Source organism: Apis laboriosa, unplaced genomic scaffold (genome assembly GCF_014066325.1).
Source record: "Apis laboriosa isolate Shangri-la unplaced genomic scaffold, ASM1406632v1 scaffold64_cov150, whole genome shotgun sequence".
NCBI classification, from domain to species: domain Eukaryota; kingdom Metazoa; phylum Arthropoda; class Insecta; order Hymenoptera; family Apidae; genus Apis; species Apis laboriosa.
Window position 1 is genome coordinate 1,222,524 of NW_025224011.1, and position 17,369 is coordinate 1,239,892.

The window sequence follows — 17,369 nt, forward strand, 5'->3', positions numbered from 1 at the left end:
GGATAAATATTTAAAGTATTTAAATAAAGCGTTTAATTAAAGCGTTTAAAGTATTTGGATAACGTTTGTTTTGAGGGGAATGGTAATTTTTTTGGTAAATGGTAAAAGTATTCGTATTTTCGAGTCGGTCGAGTTGAAAGTGAAAATTAAAAAATTGAAGTACAAATAAGGATAATTGTTAAGATTTCTTGTACTTGATACTCGATGGTATAATAAAATTAACATTTCAAATTTTATCTATTTGTTTTGAGTTGAAAATATTCGAGAAGCTTCGATTCGTTAATTAGAATTATTCGAAGAATAATATTCCAATTGATTAAATTTTCTTTTTAAACTTATTCCGAAAAATCTTCAAATTCACTTTCAATATTTGAAAATCGTCAAAACTCCGACGATACAGTTCGGTTTAATTAACTTGCCTTCGCTTCAATATTCATTCAACGAGTCATCAAGTTGTCACTCGCAGTTATCGCAACTCTTCAAAATTGTAGGAATGCGCGGGCGGTGTAATTCAATAAAGGCGCTTCCTTCAACGTTCTCCTCGTTTCTTTTGCTCTGTTATTTTTTTTTTTCTTTTCTTTTCTATCGACCATTGTTCCCCACGCTATCAGAGGAAGCAGATAAAATATATCTACGATTCCTCGTACTCCGCTCTACAGCATCGAGAACGAATCGAAAGGATTGCCTTCTCACTGGAATCTTTTTTTTTTTTTTTTTTTTTTAAATTTCTCGATCTTCGAACGAGACATTCGTTTCGAGGAATTGTTTTCAACGTGAAAAAAAGGAATCTACACGGAGTGAAACTAGAGAATCAATGATAAACTTACTTACTTTCACGCTTTTCACTTTGAATTCCCTCGTGATAAATGACGAGCTGGACGACATACTTGAAAGGGATTTCTAATGTTTTTCGAATTATTGGTTATTGAATATTTTGAGAAAAGGTGAATTATCATTTTTGTCCATCGTTTTCTTAAAAGGTTGAACGATTTTATCATTTTGTGAAATGGAAATTACATGTGCACATATAATATGTAATAGAAACACACGTAGAATTTTCTTTTTTAAAGTTAATTTTATAAAGTTACAATACATCTTTTACAATATAAATAAACAGTGATAATTTTCAATTAATTAATAGTGAATGGTAAATTGTGAATGGTAAAAATGGTAAAAATCAATTGGAGCAAGATTTTTTCATTTAGTACAAAATTAAGGAAATTTTTCATGTATTTATTGTCTTCGTCGATCGAAATAAAATCTACACGTTCTTTTATTAATATTACTTCAATTATTGTATATTCGTTGCAAACATGCAGCAATAAAAGGCTTTTTATATTGTCTCAGCGAAAACTTCAATATAGATAATACCGATTTTTTTCTTTTTGCGTCGATCATTTCCTTCTTGCTTCGTTAATTACATAATCGTAATATACTCACGATATAATAGGAATACTATTCGTTGTATATTGATTAAAAGTTATTTTAGAAAATGAAGAAATATAGAAATTCAAACAATCAAAAGAAATTCAATATATCCTAAATTATCTAATAAGAAATTTTCATATTTTCTCCTTCATAATTTCTCGCGACAAACGATCGAATTGCATAAACAATATCTCGCATTATGTAGCGCAAAACAACATAACAACATCATCAATAAGGAAAGAAGATAAATTGCATCACGTACCAAATCGAAAGCGTGATTACAGTGTCAAGGAATCCCACGATCGATATTTTTAACCTCGTCGACGAGACGAGACGAATCGTGCCACCGATGTTATAATAACGTTGCTGTAATCGACGATACAGTTGATATATTATCGTGGATGCGATATACGTGGTGTTGGGGTGACGAGGGAAGAGAGAGAGAGAGAGAGAGAGAGAGAGAGAGAGAAAGAGAGAGAGAGAGATTCGCGATAAAATGTTAGGGACGACTGAGAGCAGTCGTTCGAAACGTTGAATTTCGTTCGTCGATTTTAAAATTTTTCTCCTCTCTTTTTTTGTTTTAGAAAGTTTTTTCAATTTTCATAGTAATTGCTTAAAGCAATTTAACGTATATATATATATATATATATATACGACCATTGGCGCGTTAACATTCTATTAACGAAGGATAGTAATATTAAAAATTAAAAATTAAAAATTATTTTAACGACAGTTTCTGATTTAAGAAAAACACTGATACCGTATCTGATAATGTTATTAAAAATAGCATAATTGCAAAGATATTTAATGCATACAAACATTATTGGAACGAAAGTTTCTATTTTTAGATTAGTATAATAATATATGGTACTGCTTAGATATTATTAAATAGATATTATTAATTCTATAGTATCATTAGATTGCAACACGATTCTGTAATAATATTATAATATCTGTTATATTAATATATTACGTCCTCTTAATCTCTGTATCGTATCATTACAGTATTTACTGGTTATTGTAATAACTTCTCGACAAGTCAAACGAAGAAAACATTATTCTCAGTAGTATAATACTATTATTATTATTTATAACTTATTTGCAATATTAATGTTTGTATAAAATTGCCCTCTCTTATATATTCTTATACCAGGACACTATAAACCAGGATGCTATTTTCTTACACATTATGTGTATATATATATATATTTACTATTCTTCTATCATTGCCATACTATATATACCAATTACTACGCTTTTTAACACCATCTTGCCATTTTATTTATCGCCATTACCATTCATCCGCTATCACAACTATTGTTACGGTATGTACACCGCTTTACATTACAATTTAGTATCTATTATTACAATTTCTCGGCGTAAAATCTTGCGCAAGGATCATCGATCGTGTTATCGAAAAATATTTTCCAACATCTGCGTTCCATGCAGATTTCTCTTATCTATAATGATCGTGATGGATAAAATTGTGAGATTCACAAAATCCTCGAGGCTGTTGATATTTTTCACGAGAGGGTTCGCAAGATGTTAATAAACGAAAAGGAAAATGGAAAAGTCGCGCAATCGACGTGACGGGAAAACTACCGCCGATAAAAAACCTTATCGACGCGTGTACGCGCGAGCGCGTAATTTTCTGTCCGCTTTATCGCGGACTTCGTGTACCTGCATACTGTTCGTTTCTTATTTTTCTTTCTTCTATTTTTCTCTTTCGTTATATTATCGCGAAAAGAAAGGGAAAAAAAAAAAGAAAAAGAAGAAAAGAAGGGGACAAAGAGAAAAAAATTGTTCGACCTCTTTTTTTAACTCTTTTTTTTTATCTCCAGTCGAAAGCAATTAGCTTCGAGGATGTAATCGTTGCTATGATTGATAATCTTTTTCTATTTTTTTTGTAGCACGTGTGATTGCATCTCCGTGAAAAAGGTCTTTAATTTTAAGTAGAAGGAAATGAGAAAAAAAAAATTTGCCATTAATCTTTTTCGTTTCGTTTAAGAAACTTGCACTGTTTCGTTGTAGAATAATAACGATTCAGTCTTTTAAAAAATGGTCAACAGCATTGAAGATATTTATTAATACAATGATAAAAAATAGGAAAAACTTGTTGTTGCAAAAGAAAAATAGTAATAATTAAAAATTGAGAAATTGAAAGTCAGTAATCAATAATTTTTCCAACGAAAAATCGTTCCCTTAATTTTCGTTCAAATTTTGCTTCTTCTTCGTTCGTTTCATTTAAAAAATGGCCAATAGCATTGAAGATATTTATTAATACAATGATAAAAAATAGGAAAAACTTGTTGTTGCAAAAGAAAAATAGTAATAATTAAAAATTGAGAAATTGAAAGTCAGTAATCAATAATTTTTCCAACGAAAAATCGTTCCCTTAATTTTCGTTCAAATTTTCCTTCTTCTTCGTTCGTTTCCCTTTCCGGGCAATGTTCAAAATTGAAAGTACTATTGAATTCAAAAACAACAACCAACAAATTACTTTAAAGAATATTGTGTAACACGTAGGTACGCGCAATTTATAATATCATATTTAATACATTTTTAACGAGGCGTAACACGTAGAATATTTTAACAATCAACAAACGAATATAGTGAACTAGAAGCGTAGCTCACGATAATGATTATATTAATAATAGTACGAGCTAACGAGGATTTTCTATGATTAGTGATGACGGGTAATAAGTGTATCAACGCATTGCAGCGGTTTATTAACAAAGTGGAAAATGATTCGCTAAAATCTACATTATTCCATTATACGTAGATTTTTCTCTTAAAGCCGTATAATATATACGTATAATTCTATGTTGTGCAGCAGATCAAACAAGTGATCTTTATTTTAGGAAAATTTTTATAATTGGCTACGATCAGGATCACCACTCCTCCAATATCAATTAATCAAAAACATTATATTTTCAGAAAATCGAGGTTTTTGAAAACAAGATGATTGTTGAAATATATATATATATATTTCTATTTATCTAATTGATTAACTGTTTAATTAAATCGAAATCCCCCGTCAATTAAATTGTTAATTGTTAATTATCGACTACTCTTGTTTTTCCTAATCTTTCACACCTTTTTAAAACCATTGTGGAGAAATAATTCGCGCTATAATTTTTCCCCATTATGAATTTAATTGATAAGAGGGAAGCCCCGAGATTTAACTCCTTGTTTTCTCGATAAAATCTCGCGCATTGATAGAGTTTGAAGAAAAATTGAAGATAATGACATCCGGTTTCGAATGCAGGCTAGTGTGCGTAATGCAACCGTATTGAATTATACTTTATAATCTGAATAAGAGGAAAAAAGCTTCTTCTTTCGAATAGATTATTATCGATCGAATAAAGATTAAAATTAAAAAAAAAAAATATCGCTTACAATAAAATGTTTTCTTCCATTTGGAATCGATCTTCCATTCATATATCATCGTGCAATTTTTCTAAAAATTTGTTTTTCAACAATGTCGAGTATAGATACATAATTATATATATATATATATTTGAGATTAGTTTTTAATATTCAATGTTTCATAATCAAAGTGTGATAAATCGGGAACCGTTGCTCGCGATAGTTTCTTAAATTCATTTGACGTTATCTGAGAACTGGGAGGCACGAATGCGTTTCCAGATAATTTTTACAGCGTATAGTTGTCGCTTATCAGTCGTCGCGCGCTCGAACATAAATAATTTCGCTTGATTCCTTCCGAAGTTACGAGCCGTTTTATTTTAGCATTATCGGCTCGCTTGTCGACCGTCTGGCTAGTCGAGTTCCATTTATTTTTGTGATTGATAGCGTCTTTGTACTGTTTAATGCTCTTTGTCCTGTTCCCAACTACGTTTCTCGCTGTTGGGATTTCGTTTCAACAAGCAAAAATTTCAATGAAATAAGCGCTATTAAATTCGTACCCTTCGTTTTTTCCCCGACGATCAGATTCCTTCGATTAAAATTAATTTCTTTTGCCAATATTTTTCTCTTTTAACTAGATCTCTTAATATCCAGAAACAAAAGATATCGATGGTAATATTGATTTTTTTTAAGAAACTTTTGCACGTTTTCTGTGTAATTTAGAAATTTTCTTTTTTTTTTTTTTGTATAATGATACAAGTAGCAATGTTTTCTTGAATTTTCATGAATGAGCCTATATAATAAATGTTGTACTATCTTTTTTTTCGTTGAAAAGATACGTTGCGTTACAATTTTATTTAGAAAAATAAATGTTTACCTTGTGGAGGAAAAATAAAAATATTTGTATTTAAAAATCTGTAACAATTATTACTTTATCTTTTTTACAACAAATTTTGACTTTCTTTTATCGAAAATGGCGCGTTGCACGTAAAAGTAAGGCGCTAAAATTCCGAATAAATTTTTAAAAATTTTTTTTCAATTTAGAAAAACGCTTCGAACTGATTTATCTTTGGAAAAAAACGATATTTCTTATTCGAAAAATCGCATGTGCCATAAACTCTTGGCGTGCATGTGTAATCACGCTTGCTTTACCGCACGATAAATATATTTACATTGGAAATTTGTCTCTTGATTTTTCAAAAATTTTTCAGAAATATATTGCGTTTATAAATTTTACATAATTTTATCTATCGCGTTATCCATTTTATTATTATTATTTATTCCCCGCAAAATTTTCATAAATTAAACGCACTGCTTGCTTTCCCCCTCCCCCGCCATCTTTAATTTTTTCTTCGTCAAATTAATTTAATTCGTGGAATTACATTACACGGCTACTCTACGTTTACAATTAATGAATTGTTTTATTACGTTTACAATTTAATGAATATTCGTAAAGATTCATTTTTCAACGCACATATTATACATTTCGCTGTATATTATTCTTTCAAGTATAATTTTGCCATGATGATTCGCGCGTATGCAAATTAACATACTCGTCAGACGAATCGAACAACGTTATAATTTCTCGAAATGTCCAATTTGTATATCGTTTGTAGGAAATAATAAATAAATTGTAATTATTTTGTTTGTTAAAAATTCATGCTTATCCACGTATATTTATAATCTGTATAATAATTATTCCGTAATAATTCTGTCGACAGTTAGTCGTTGTTAATTAAAAATCCGAGTAGTACACACGCTCGCAACGCAGTCTCAACGCGCATTCGCGTCCGCATGAAAACGGAAGTTGAAGATCGTAACAATCTATTCAGAGTGGTGATTTTATTTATAAAACTGTGTCATGCTTCTCCTCGTTTCCCCCAACATGTCACATTGTTTCACAGCCATCAGATCGAATTGAAATCTCGACTCGAATTATCGAGAAAAATCGAGATAAATATAATTTTTCTATAATTTCTTTTTTTTTTTTTTAATAGTTATTAAGAGAAGAATTTTCATCGTTTCACTCATTTTCTCTTCGTTTCCATAATAATCCATGTCTAAAAAAAAATTTCGAAAACGATAAAAATAGCAAAGAAAGATAGAGATACAGCTGTAAACGACACACTTTCATTTGGATAATTTTAGAGAAGTGCATCGACTTCTTTCTGAACAAAACTTTTCCAAACTCATCTCAATTTCCTCCATTTCCCTCCATCCTCCATCCCCTTAGAATTTTTATAGATTTAACGAGAAATTCTCCGTTTCTCCAGATTTTTATCCCCACCTTTTCGTTTCCTAATAAATTTCTCAGAGAAGAAGGAACGACAACCGAAAAATCCCATTCCTCCATTTCTCCAAATTTTCATCCCCACCTGTCCGATATCCGTGTAGCACCCATCGTTGGCCCTCGTCCAAATGGAAAGGCAGCAACGCGTCCCCTCCACTCGAGGAATCGTTGATCGGTTTAAGAACGTGTTCGTGGAAAACGCCGTGTTTTCCACCGACATTGAGCCGCGTGTAATCCCGCTCGTACTGGGAGGCATTCGACTACCTGTTGAATCGGACGCCTCTCCCTCTCCTTTCGCCCGCGTGCTCGAATCCCGTGAGAGGAAATCGAGGCGTAAATAATTCCCCAAGTTACGTGAGAATTCCACGCTGCGACTCGGCATTTTTCGAACGCTCACAACCTGCCTGTGTCGTCTGTGTCTGAGGGGTTATACGCGTCGGTCGAGAACCTCTTTCGGGTGTTTGGGTATTTAGAATGCGCGACGTGGCTCTGCCGTGAGCGGAGAATATGTGGATCTTCTTGCGTCAGGAATTGGACGACGATTCGGCCGATTGTTGGAAGGTGAGATTGCCTTTGATATTGATTGATATCTATCTTTTTATCTTTCATTTTATCTTTCTATTATTTTTTTGGTATATCGAATTGAATCACAATCGTATGTATGATTATAACGATGAGGCAATTTTTTAATCCTTGAGCCACAATAATTTTGAATTTTTATGTACAAATAATGGTAATTAAAATGGTACGTGACATATTATAATAATTTTTGTGAAGGAATATTTTTTTTTTTTACATTGTACAGGCGATCAAAATTTCTTTTACATCGTTAAAATATGATATAACGATAATTAATCCTCTTCTTATCTTCGCAAACATTATATTTATTGGTATAATAAAATCATAATACATACCGTTATACACAATAATCTTATATAAGATGTGTATAATTTTATACATCTAATCTATACATCTAATCTAGTTCCATAAAATAAAATAAGACAACGAATCGATCGAAATTATTTCCAAAATTGAAACTTAGGATATCAAAATTATATACTAGAAATACACAAATAATTGAAAGATATATAAATAGAAAACTATTCTAAAATTTACTTGGAATCAAACATAATAATAAACATAGACTCGTACAACAGTATATAATAACAAAACTCCAAGGCTTGAATTATTCAAAAAAAAAAAGAAAAAAAAAAGTTCCAACTCTCTTTCATTCTACCAAGATCCGATACTTATGTTGGTAAACCAACGTTAAATCCATAAAATGAACCTTGCTTCCGGTATTTCCGACCGACACACGCCATCCACGTACCCCCTTTTCTTCTTCTTTCTCTCTCTCTCTCTCTCTCTCTCTCTTTCTCTCTCTCTCCCCCATTCGTTTCAAGGTTTCTAGAGTTTCTCGACTCTCTTATGACACTCGGCTACTGCTTGGTACCACTTCGATAGAGAAGGATCAGGTTTTTGAAACGAGTCCCATCCGAGTAAGAGAACGTGTAATCTGTCGTTTATCGTCTCTCCATCGTATTCGTCGTTGACGATGAAGAGAAAAGCCATCTTCTTCGGTTTGCTCGTGATACATGCATATAGGCGAACGTCTAAAGATAGAAAGAGAGAGAGAGAGAGAGGGAGAGTGGGGAACTAAGTGACGGTTTCGATGGGACTCGAGGACGTTCACCTTTTTTCGTGACTTCATCGAGGCTGGTACACGCTGGTAAAAGTGACTTCTGCCAACTAGAATCCTATAGGTCGTCGTGGATTCTCTATAACCGACGAGATTACTTTACCAGAGACGAGAGAAGAGTTGAGCTCTCGAATGGAAATTTTTTGAGATTTATTTTTTGGAGGAGAAGTTTTGTACGAGTATTTTCTTCTTCTTTTTTTGTTTCTTGGAGATTTGACGTGTACGTGGATCTATGGAATTTTTCGAAAGCTGTTAAATGTTTCGAATAAAATTAGTAGCAGAATTTTTTGATTTTGAGGAAAGAGGTATTATTATTGCCATTTCTATTAAAATTTAAGAAACTCGATTGTGATTCTTTTAAATCATTTAAATCTTCTCTCTCTCTCTCTCTCTCTTCAAATGAAATTTAAACATTACCAATTTTTTTTCGAATGCAAAGTAATATTCGAGAAGCACGAACCAGCTTCGTGTTCTTCCCAAAGCAAACGTACAATTCCAAGCTGAGAGAAGGCGCCTTACAGGCTGTTGTTTAAATGTCCTTTGAATAAATTTTACGTAACTTTGTATGTTCAGTCGTGCACGCAACGTGTTCTACTCGGTGGAGGACTGTTTATACACGGACGACGAATGGACGTGTGCATTATTGAGGACCAACAATCAAGATCGCAAAAGGCTTAATCGAAACCTTTTTATTGCATGAGAATATACTATAATCTCACGTTGGTGGATTTACAACCATCGACTTGACTCGTTTCTCAAACAAAAACCGGAATCTTGGAACTTGAGATAAGCCGAAATGTAGGTCGGATGAACAAAATTCTTGAATTTTTTTTTTTTTCTTTCTTCAACTTAATAAAATATTTACTTCTCCTTTGAATCTTTATTTCTTTGCGAACTCGAGACAAGGAGAAGGAAAAATAAATGAGGATTAAAAATTGTTAAAATTTCATCTTCTCTTTTTATTAAAAAAAAAAAAAATAATAATAAAATTAAAAAAGAATTTTAGATTATTTTCGAATTTGATTAATAATCTTGTTTTTTTTTCTTTTTTTATTGAAATGTGTCTCTTCAATTGCTACATCATCGTTTTTAAAATTACAATTAAAATTGTTCACGATAAAGAAGTCAATTTATTAAACGAATATTTTAAATATATTCTTTTTTTTTAAATAAAAAGACGGTTCAGAAATTGAAAATTCGTTATATTCGTTATATTTCGTTCGGTGGCCGTGATTTTTTAGGATTCTTTCTTTTACACTTGGCACAGTGGAGTTTACCAGCGAGCTGGCGAACAGAAAGGTCAATTCTGTTGGATACTTGGCATAACTGCACGCCTTGTTGCCTCGTTCCTTGTAAATTCGTGATTGTTTTCCTGTTTCTCAACGGGAAATACCGGTTTTCGGTGCAGTCTCTTTCTCTAGATTTTGAATACTTTGCGCGTGATTCCTCAGATTTCTTATTTTATTTCTTATTTTATACTTTGATCTCGTTGCACGGTCACGAAACAAGGAAAAAAAAGCATGATTTCTTTTTTTCAAGACAGTTTCTCGTTTCTTGTTTCTTCTTCTACAAAAATGTTGAGTAATTGTTTGCTTTGAAGTGCATTTATTTTTTTTATAAACATCACATTTTTATACTTCTTATTCACACGCACTGCGCTATTGAGAAAAAAAAATTTATTTAAATATTATGAAATTATGTTTATATTTTCCTTTTTTATCACACGTTTATCAGACGTAAAATATGTTGAAAAGGTTTTGTAAAAAATATGATGATTTCATTACGTAATTTTTTTTTCATATCGAAAAATCGTAAGAAATACGAGTTTCGTTCTCTTTATCTCTTGAGTTAATCTAATAATTAATGATAATTAACAAGCATTTTATCCTTCTTCTTATGTTTAAGAAAAAAAAAAAAAAAAAAAAAAAAAAAGATTATACACTTCCAACCATTATAAATATTAATTGTCATTGCATTCAATTTTCAAGAAATTTAATGTCGCGAAATGTGTTTTATCGATCGTTAGATATCTTTTTCTCTTTATACAAAACGAATAAATATTTAACTAGTTAAAGCGGCAAAACTTAGGATGAAGAGTTCGCGGAATACGATTATGCAATATTTTTCTCTTTATTATTTTTCTTGTTTTATCTTCAACTATTATATAAACAGATCGATTACATACCAATTGACGATTTAAATTTTATTCAGGGATTAATTATTTCGTCTGTTAATCTTCATATTTCTTCTACAAGGTGATATAAATCAGTATGGGTGGTTCTTAAAATAAATATAAGAAATTGATTGTTTATTTTTTTCAAGTAAGAATAATAAATGTATTAAAAGTTATACCTCTTTTCTTTCTTTCTTTCTTTTTTTTTTTTTAAGATGATTATTTAAACAGAAAGAAAAGCTAATCCAAGAATATAAAAGAAATTATAAATGTTTTTGAAATTGTAAATCCTGCTCGATGTGCCATTTAACAGAAAAATTCGAAAAATATTGAAAATTGAATAAACAACGAGTCTGAACAAACAGAAAGTTTTAAAACGCATGAAAGTTTTTCTCTCTCTATCTCTCTAAAATTCCATAATTCAAAATTCTTCTCCACGTCGAATAAGAAATTTAAATTATACGAAAGATCGTCGATCGTAAATAACAAAGACACGAAAATTACAATTTTTTAATTTTCTCTCTCTCTCTCTCTCTCTTAATTCTCCTTCTAAGAAAATCTGTCAAACTTCAAGAGAACGAAGTGACGAAAAATCACTTCAAATTCAAACATTCGACGTTTCCCAAATTCAATTCCCAATATCACAATTGGCAGCGTGGTTAATATTATTATAATTAATGTACTCTGAGTCGCAGAGAGAGTATCGATTGCTCGCGACTCGAACGTTACTTTTCGAACAACCGTGAACGTGACCCGACCGTATATCGACTTTTTACGCGAACCACGTCCTCGATAGTCATCTAATACATTATGCTCTGGTCGATCGATGCCTCCATCAAGAAGAGGGAAAAATCGTCGGGGAAAACGCGCTTATCTGAAAAGAAAAAAGAAAAGAAAAAGTCCAATCTACATTTCACAACTTGTCTCGCGTGAAATTCTTTTCTATTCCATTCCAACTCGGCTAAAGTTCGCTCTTGGGAGGGATGAACTTAAGGGTTCGAAATCAAGGATATTTATTTTTTCTTTTATTAAATAATATCGAAAAGTAGGTTGAAAATTGTTTTTTTTAAAAATGTTTTTTTTTTTTTTTTAGAAAATGAATAAATAAATAGAGAAAGTTGTCCGTTAATAAATTTTGGATAATTTTAATTGCACGTATCGATGTGTATAACGATGGAATTGTAATAAAGAAATTGATTGGATGGATAATTTATATTGAATTGGTGAGCGGTTTACCTTGTCCCTCAACTTGTTGCCTATTATTATTTTCACCGCGCCTTTAGAAATTTTACGATTTCTTAAAAAGAAAAAAAAGGTACGTAGTGCTACAAAACAAAGTTTCGTACGAATAGAAACGTGACTTTCGATTGCCGTTCTGATTGTCGTTGAAGGCAAGAAGAGAGGAGGAGTCCGCTTGGCCAGAAAGAAAAATGATTTGTCGCAAGCGGAAATTACCAGTTAGCAACCATAGATTTCTACTGTTTCGCGAAGGCAATGACATGAACGGGGGGGCTTACCCAGCGAAATAACTGTAGGGGAAAATAGCTGAGCCGGCTCTTCCACTTCGTCGTACCGCTCCTCGAATTAATACCGATTTCGAAACTGTCGATCGACACAGTCACAATTATTTTCTCGCCAATGTTTTTTTCTTTTTTCTTTTTTTTTTTTTTTTTTTTTTTAATTACAGAGACACGGATAAATTAGAGAATTAAGATGTATGTGCGCGCGTTAATATATATATTTCACCTTTGGCAAATCGATTCTAGAGAGCAAGTGGAAAAGTTGATATGTAAAAATATCGATCATTTATTTTATGTAAGCTGTTGAAATTCGATAAAGGAAGACGGAGATAGACACGAAGGAGGAAAGATGGAGGAAGATAGAGACGTTTCTATTCTATCTTGCGTTTTTTTTTTACTTTTAGAATCGATTTTATTCTGAAAAGATTGTCAATGTTTATGGATTAGATATTAATATTTCTTATTTCTTTTCAATATTTTGATTTCATTTAACTCTTTTCTTTTTCTCTTCTTAAATTGATAAAGATAATAAAGAGATTGATTTATTATATTATAAATATTGTAATAGTTTATTTAGATTAATTAGAAATTCAATGGAAACATGAATTTTGAATATTCGACGACGTTGTTCATGGTTGATTAAGTTAAATTAGTTAGGATAACTGTAATTGGGGATTATTGAACCGTGACTTCGTAAAAGAACAGGTGGTCTTTAATTGGAACTTATTTCTGTTTGATACGGCAAACAGTGTTGATTGTCTATTAATTTTCAATTCAGACTTCTGTTCAATTATTATTAAGAATAATTAATATTCTCGATATATGTAGATACTTAATAATTAGAGCATAGGAGCAATATCGAATGTATCGAAAATAATACACACTGTCCAAAAGAATCGCAGATAAATTGATTTTCAAAGAATCTTTTATTTTGGAAAAAATAAGAATGTAACACTTGCGCAATTTTAAATAATTCACGAGAATTTCGAAGACGTAGATTCCGTTAGTTTTGAGAATAAAAATTTAAATACAAAAACTCTCCAACACGTTACTTTTTAATATATTCCTATTCTTGTTGTTATTCAACTCGATCGATATGCATGATATTCATTCATTTAACAAATAATCAATATCGATGTAATCACGAGAAGAGATCAAAAGAATATTTGTTCCGTTTTCAAAAGTGAAATTAAAACCTGAACGAGAACGAAATTTCATTTTAATTCACAAAGATAATTGCATTTAAAGATGCAATTTCTTTTAATTAACTCTTCCCCGAGAACTTTTCCCAAATCGATGGGAATACACGAAAAATCGAGGGGAAAAAGCCTCTAGTTTTTCTCGAGGAAAAGTTTTCGCGGAAAATGGGCCGTTATCGGGTCGCTTCCGGCGGAAGTGAAATCGCGGATAAACGGCGATGCTGCGATTCCAAGCATAACGGAAAAGCAGACGAAGAGGGTAGAAGGAGCACGAAGAGGAGAAAGAGCGCGGTGGTGGAAAGAGTGGAACGTTCGAGATAGAGAAGGAAGAGTAGTGTCGCGACCTTGGGCTCGAGTTCCGCATTGCTGAAGCGCAACAGATCTCCAGTGAATCCAGCCGTTGAACGTGTCAGTTCGCAGTTGGCAACCGAACCGGTTGCTTTCGAGCATTTCTCCTTTGGAAAATTGGAAAAGGGCTGGGCTCGAGAGGACGAGAAATTTTCTTTTTCTTTCTTTCTTTCTTTNTTTTTTTTTTGGTTAGATTTGGCTATATTTCTATTATTTTGTACATTTCCTTTTCTTCTTTTTTTCTCTTCTCAATCGAGAGAAAGAATGGTTAATACAACAATTTTTATATCTTTTATATCTTCTTCGCGAATACAAGTTCCGTGATTGTAATTTAAAAATCCGTTCTCTTGTTTTATCGTGTTTTCTTATTTTCTATTCTGCGGTTAAATTCCTTGACGAACGTTTCTTTGTTCTCTTTCTTTTTCTTCCTCGTTTCTCACTTGTTGTTATTATTCTTTTACGTTTTCTTTTCTGTCAATTGAATGAAAAAGAAGAAAGAAAAAAAAAAAATAAATAAAAGGAACGATCCTTGCGGTTATGAAATAATCGGAAAAAATTTTCTTCTCCTTCAATTTTTATTGCATCACGATTCTCTTTGAATCCAATGAAGAAATAAACGGGTTGACGTAATTTTAAAACATTTTATTCAATAAAAAAATTATTCGATAAAATTCGATTCTTCTTATTTAATAACTTAAAAACTTCTGGTTTTTTTTTTTTTTTTCTTTGAAGAAAGGACGTTTAATTTAAGGTCGAAACGAATTGGAAAATTTTTCTCTATCATTTTTTTTATATTTCCTATTCTATTTCTCTTTTACCCTTTCCAGTTTATTTTTCTCTGACTCGAGGAGAACATAGTCTGTGCAATCGATATGACTTGACAAAACAGTGATGATTTGAAGTTAATTCGTCGTTCGAAACAATAATAAAAATCGCAAATATATTAAAGTGCCGAACGATCGAAGTTATATCGAGCGTTTTAATAAATCGCTCAAAGTAACTTTTTTTTTCGAAATTTTTTAACTTCAAGTTAGAGTTTTTCAACTCTGGTTAATGGCTTCAATTCTATTTAAGGAAAAGGATGTTGAAAAAGTGTCACGGAGCCACGGTCCCAAGTTGTTGGTTGCTAATTGTCTAGGGCAGAATAATTGTCTTGGTTCTGGAAAATCACAAGCTTTGTTTTCCCCTGCCCGTTAGAGAAACGACCCATAACGAGTGGGAGGAAAGTGCAGAACCCGCGACGTGAAACAAATGATGAAGATACGGAAAGAATGAATGGTATTACGAACGGGAGTCACGATTGTTTCCAGTGCTCTTTTGTTCAATATGTCGAATCGTTTCTTCTTCAAAACGAATGTATTGCCATTTATTTTCGTACGATTTGGCGAGGGACGAATAAAATTGATTTCTTTTCTGTGAAATTTTTTACATAATTATGACAGAAAATGTGCGACTTTTTACTTGTTGAAAAATAATGTTGTTTATTACAATTTTATTTACTTATTCGCTTTATCACAGCTGTGAAGAATATATTTTTAAACGAAAACAAATTGTTGTTGAGATTATATTCATAGGAAGTATTTTATTAATAATTATTTTATAGAAAGAATTTAATTTTTCTGATTGACGATGATGGATGATGGTATTCATCATCAGACACACAAAATTCAAGATGAATTCAATTTTATTTAATTGTCTTTTATTTTTTATCGTTTCTTATCTCGTGATAATATATAATTTAACGTCTGCTAAATTATTTTTGAAACGTCTTGTACGTTTCACTTTTAGAGTTACATTATAATACGGACTTTCGAACTGGAGACCGAGAATATCTTTCTTCTTGCATCTATGTAACGCAATCACGTGTAACGGTATCTGCTCTGATAAAACCAAGATTTTCGCAACCGACCAGCAAAATATAACAGAAGTTCGCTCATGATATAATGCTATTGAATTTCATGCAAAATTATTCATCATCGAGGAGATTTTCGATCCCTCGAGTAAATTTATTTTGCTTAAATGAATATGAAAAGAAAAGAAAGGAAAAGAAATTGGAAGATTTAAGTTACTTTACAAGTCCTCCTCCTCCTCCTCCTCCTCCTCCCTCCATCGATGAAAAAAATATTATAGAAAGTTAAAAAAGAATCTTGTACTTGAACTTTCTCATTGCTCTCGGCATTAATATTCATGATGAAAAGCGGGAATTATCGTTAATATCAATCGAAATTTTATGTGTTCCACTTTGAATAAAAAATATACGTACAATTACTTTCTGTTCCCTGTATCCCTCATCAAAGAAAATCTAAAATCGGATCGGTAAATAACCATAAATCTTTCCAGAAAAAAAAAAAGTATTAAACCTTTTAAGAGTCCACTTCCAAAACTTTTAAAGCAGATAACGAATTCAAATATTTTAAAACTTCTCTTTTACTACCTTTAATGCCTATAATAAAACTAGACAATCATCACCAAACCCCAAAATCAGTCTAAATCCCAACAAATTCTAAAATCTCTTCAAAAATATAACAACCTAACTTTTCAACCCCAAACTGTTACATCTGTTGCTCTAAAATTCATCGTTTGGAAACTTTGGAACCACAGAAATTCCCTCCCTCTAGTTCTAGACTATTAAACGCGACGAACACGAATCCTCGTTTACCTCGTTCAGAAAGAAAAAAAAAAGAAAAAAGGGAGAAGAGAGAAGGAAAAAGAGGAGAACCTTGCGCGTTGACCTTGACTCGGACAGTTCCGCATTGCCAAGGCTCGAAGGGCCCCCCTCCGGGAGAAGGGCCACTAGAAGTTGCGCTCGTTGCCTTCGACCTTCAACTTGACCGGTTCGACTCGTGCCCTTCTCCTTGGTCGTCGAGGCAAGCGTGACCGCTTCGAGCGCCTATAGGATTTTAGACGCCGGGGTCCTTGACACCTTCGACATAGCCATTGACAGTCTCGCGCTCCTTCCATTTCCGCTTCTGTCCCAGCGGAACTGCGACTGCAAGAGAGATGAGCGAGCTTTCTGAATGGAAGAGAGCAGTGCTTGGTTTCTTATAATTTTTAAATATAGAGACGTAGTTTCTTGGGGGGAAAGAAATGTAAAGAATAACGGAATTGGTGGAAGATAATGGTCTATCTTATCTGGGCAAGAGAAATGAGAATCTTTCCATTGATGAGATAGTATTTGGTCTCTTGTAATTTTATGTATAAAGATTTTGGAAAAGTGGTTTCTTGGGGGAAAGAAAAATTGGTGAAAGAGAAATGAGAATCTTTCCATTGAGAGAAATGAAAATCTTTCCATGAGATAGTATTTGGTCTATTATAATTTTATGTATAAAGATTTTGGAAAAGTGGT

The 17,369-nt window shown here is 32.2% G+C and overlaps 1 protein-coding gene across 2 annotated transcripts in view; it reads left to right on the forward strand.

The window, feature by feature from the left end:
• The window catches only part of LOC122718485 (cyclic AMP response element-binding protein A), a 37,037-nt gene that overhangs the window by 13,856 nt on the left and 5,812 nt on the right, over positions 1-17,369 (forward strand). The window contains exon 1 of one of the 2 annotated variants that reach the window (XM_043943559.1): positions 7,395-7,645. The exons of the other annotated variant lie outside the window; for it this stretch is intronic. Within the exon in view, the coding sequence (XP_043799494.1) occupies positions 7,592-7,645 (54 nt within the window). The 5' untranslated portion in view covers positions 7,395-7,591. Of the gene's footprint in view, positions 1-7,394; positions 7,646-17,369 lie in introns of those variants that run through there. 2 annotated transcript variants of the gene reach the window in all.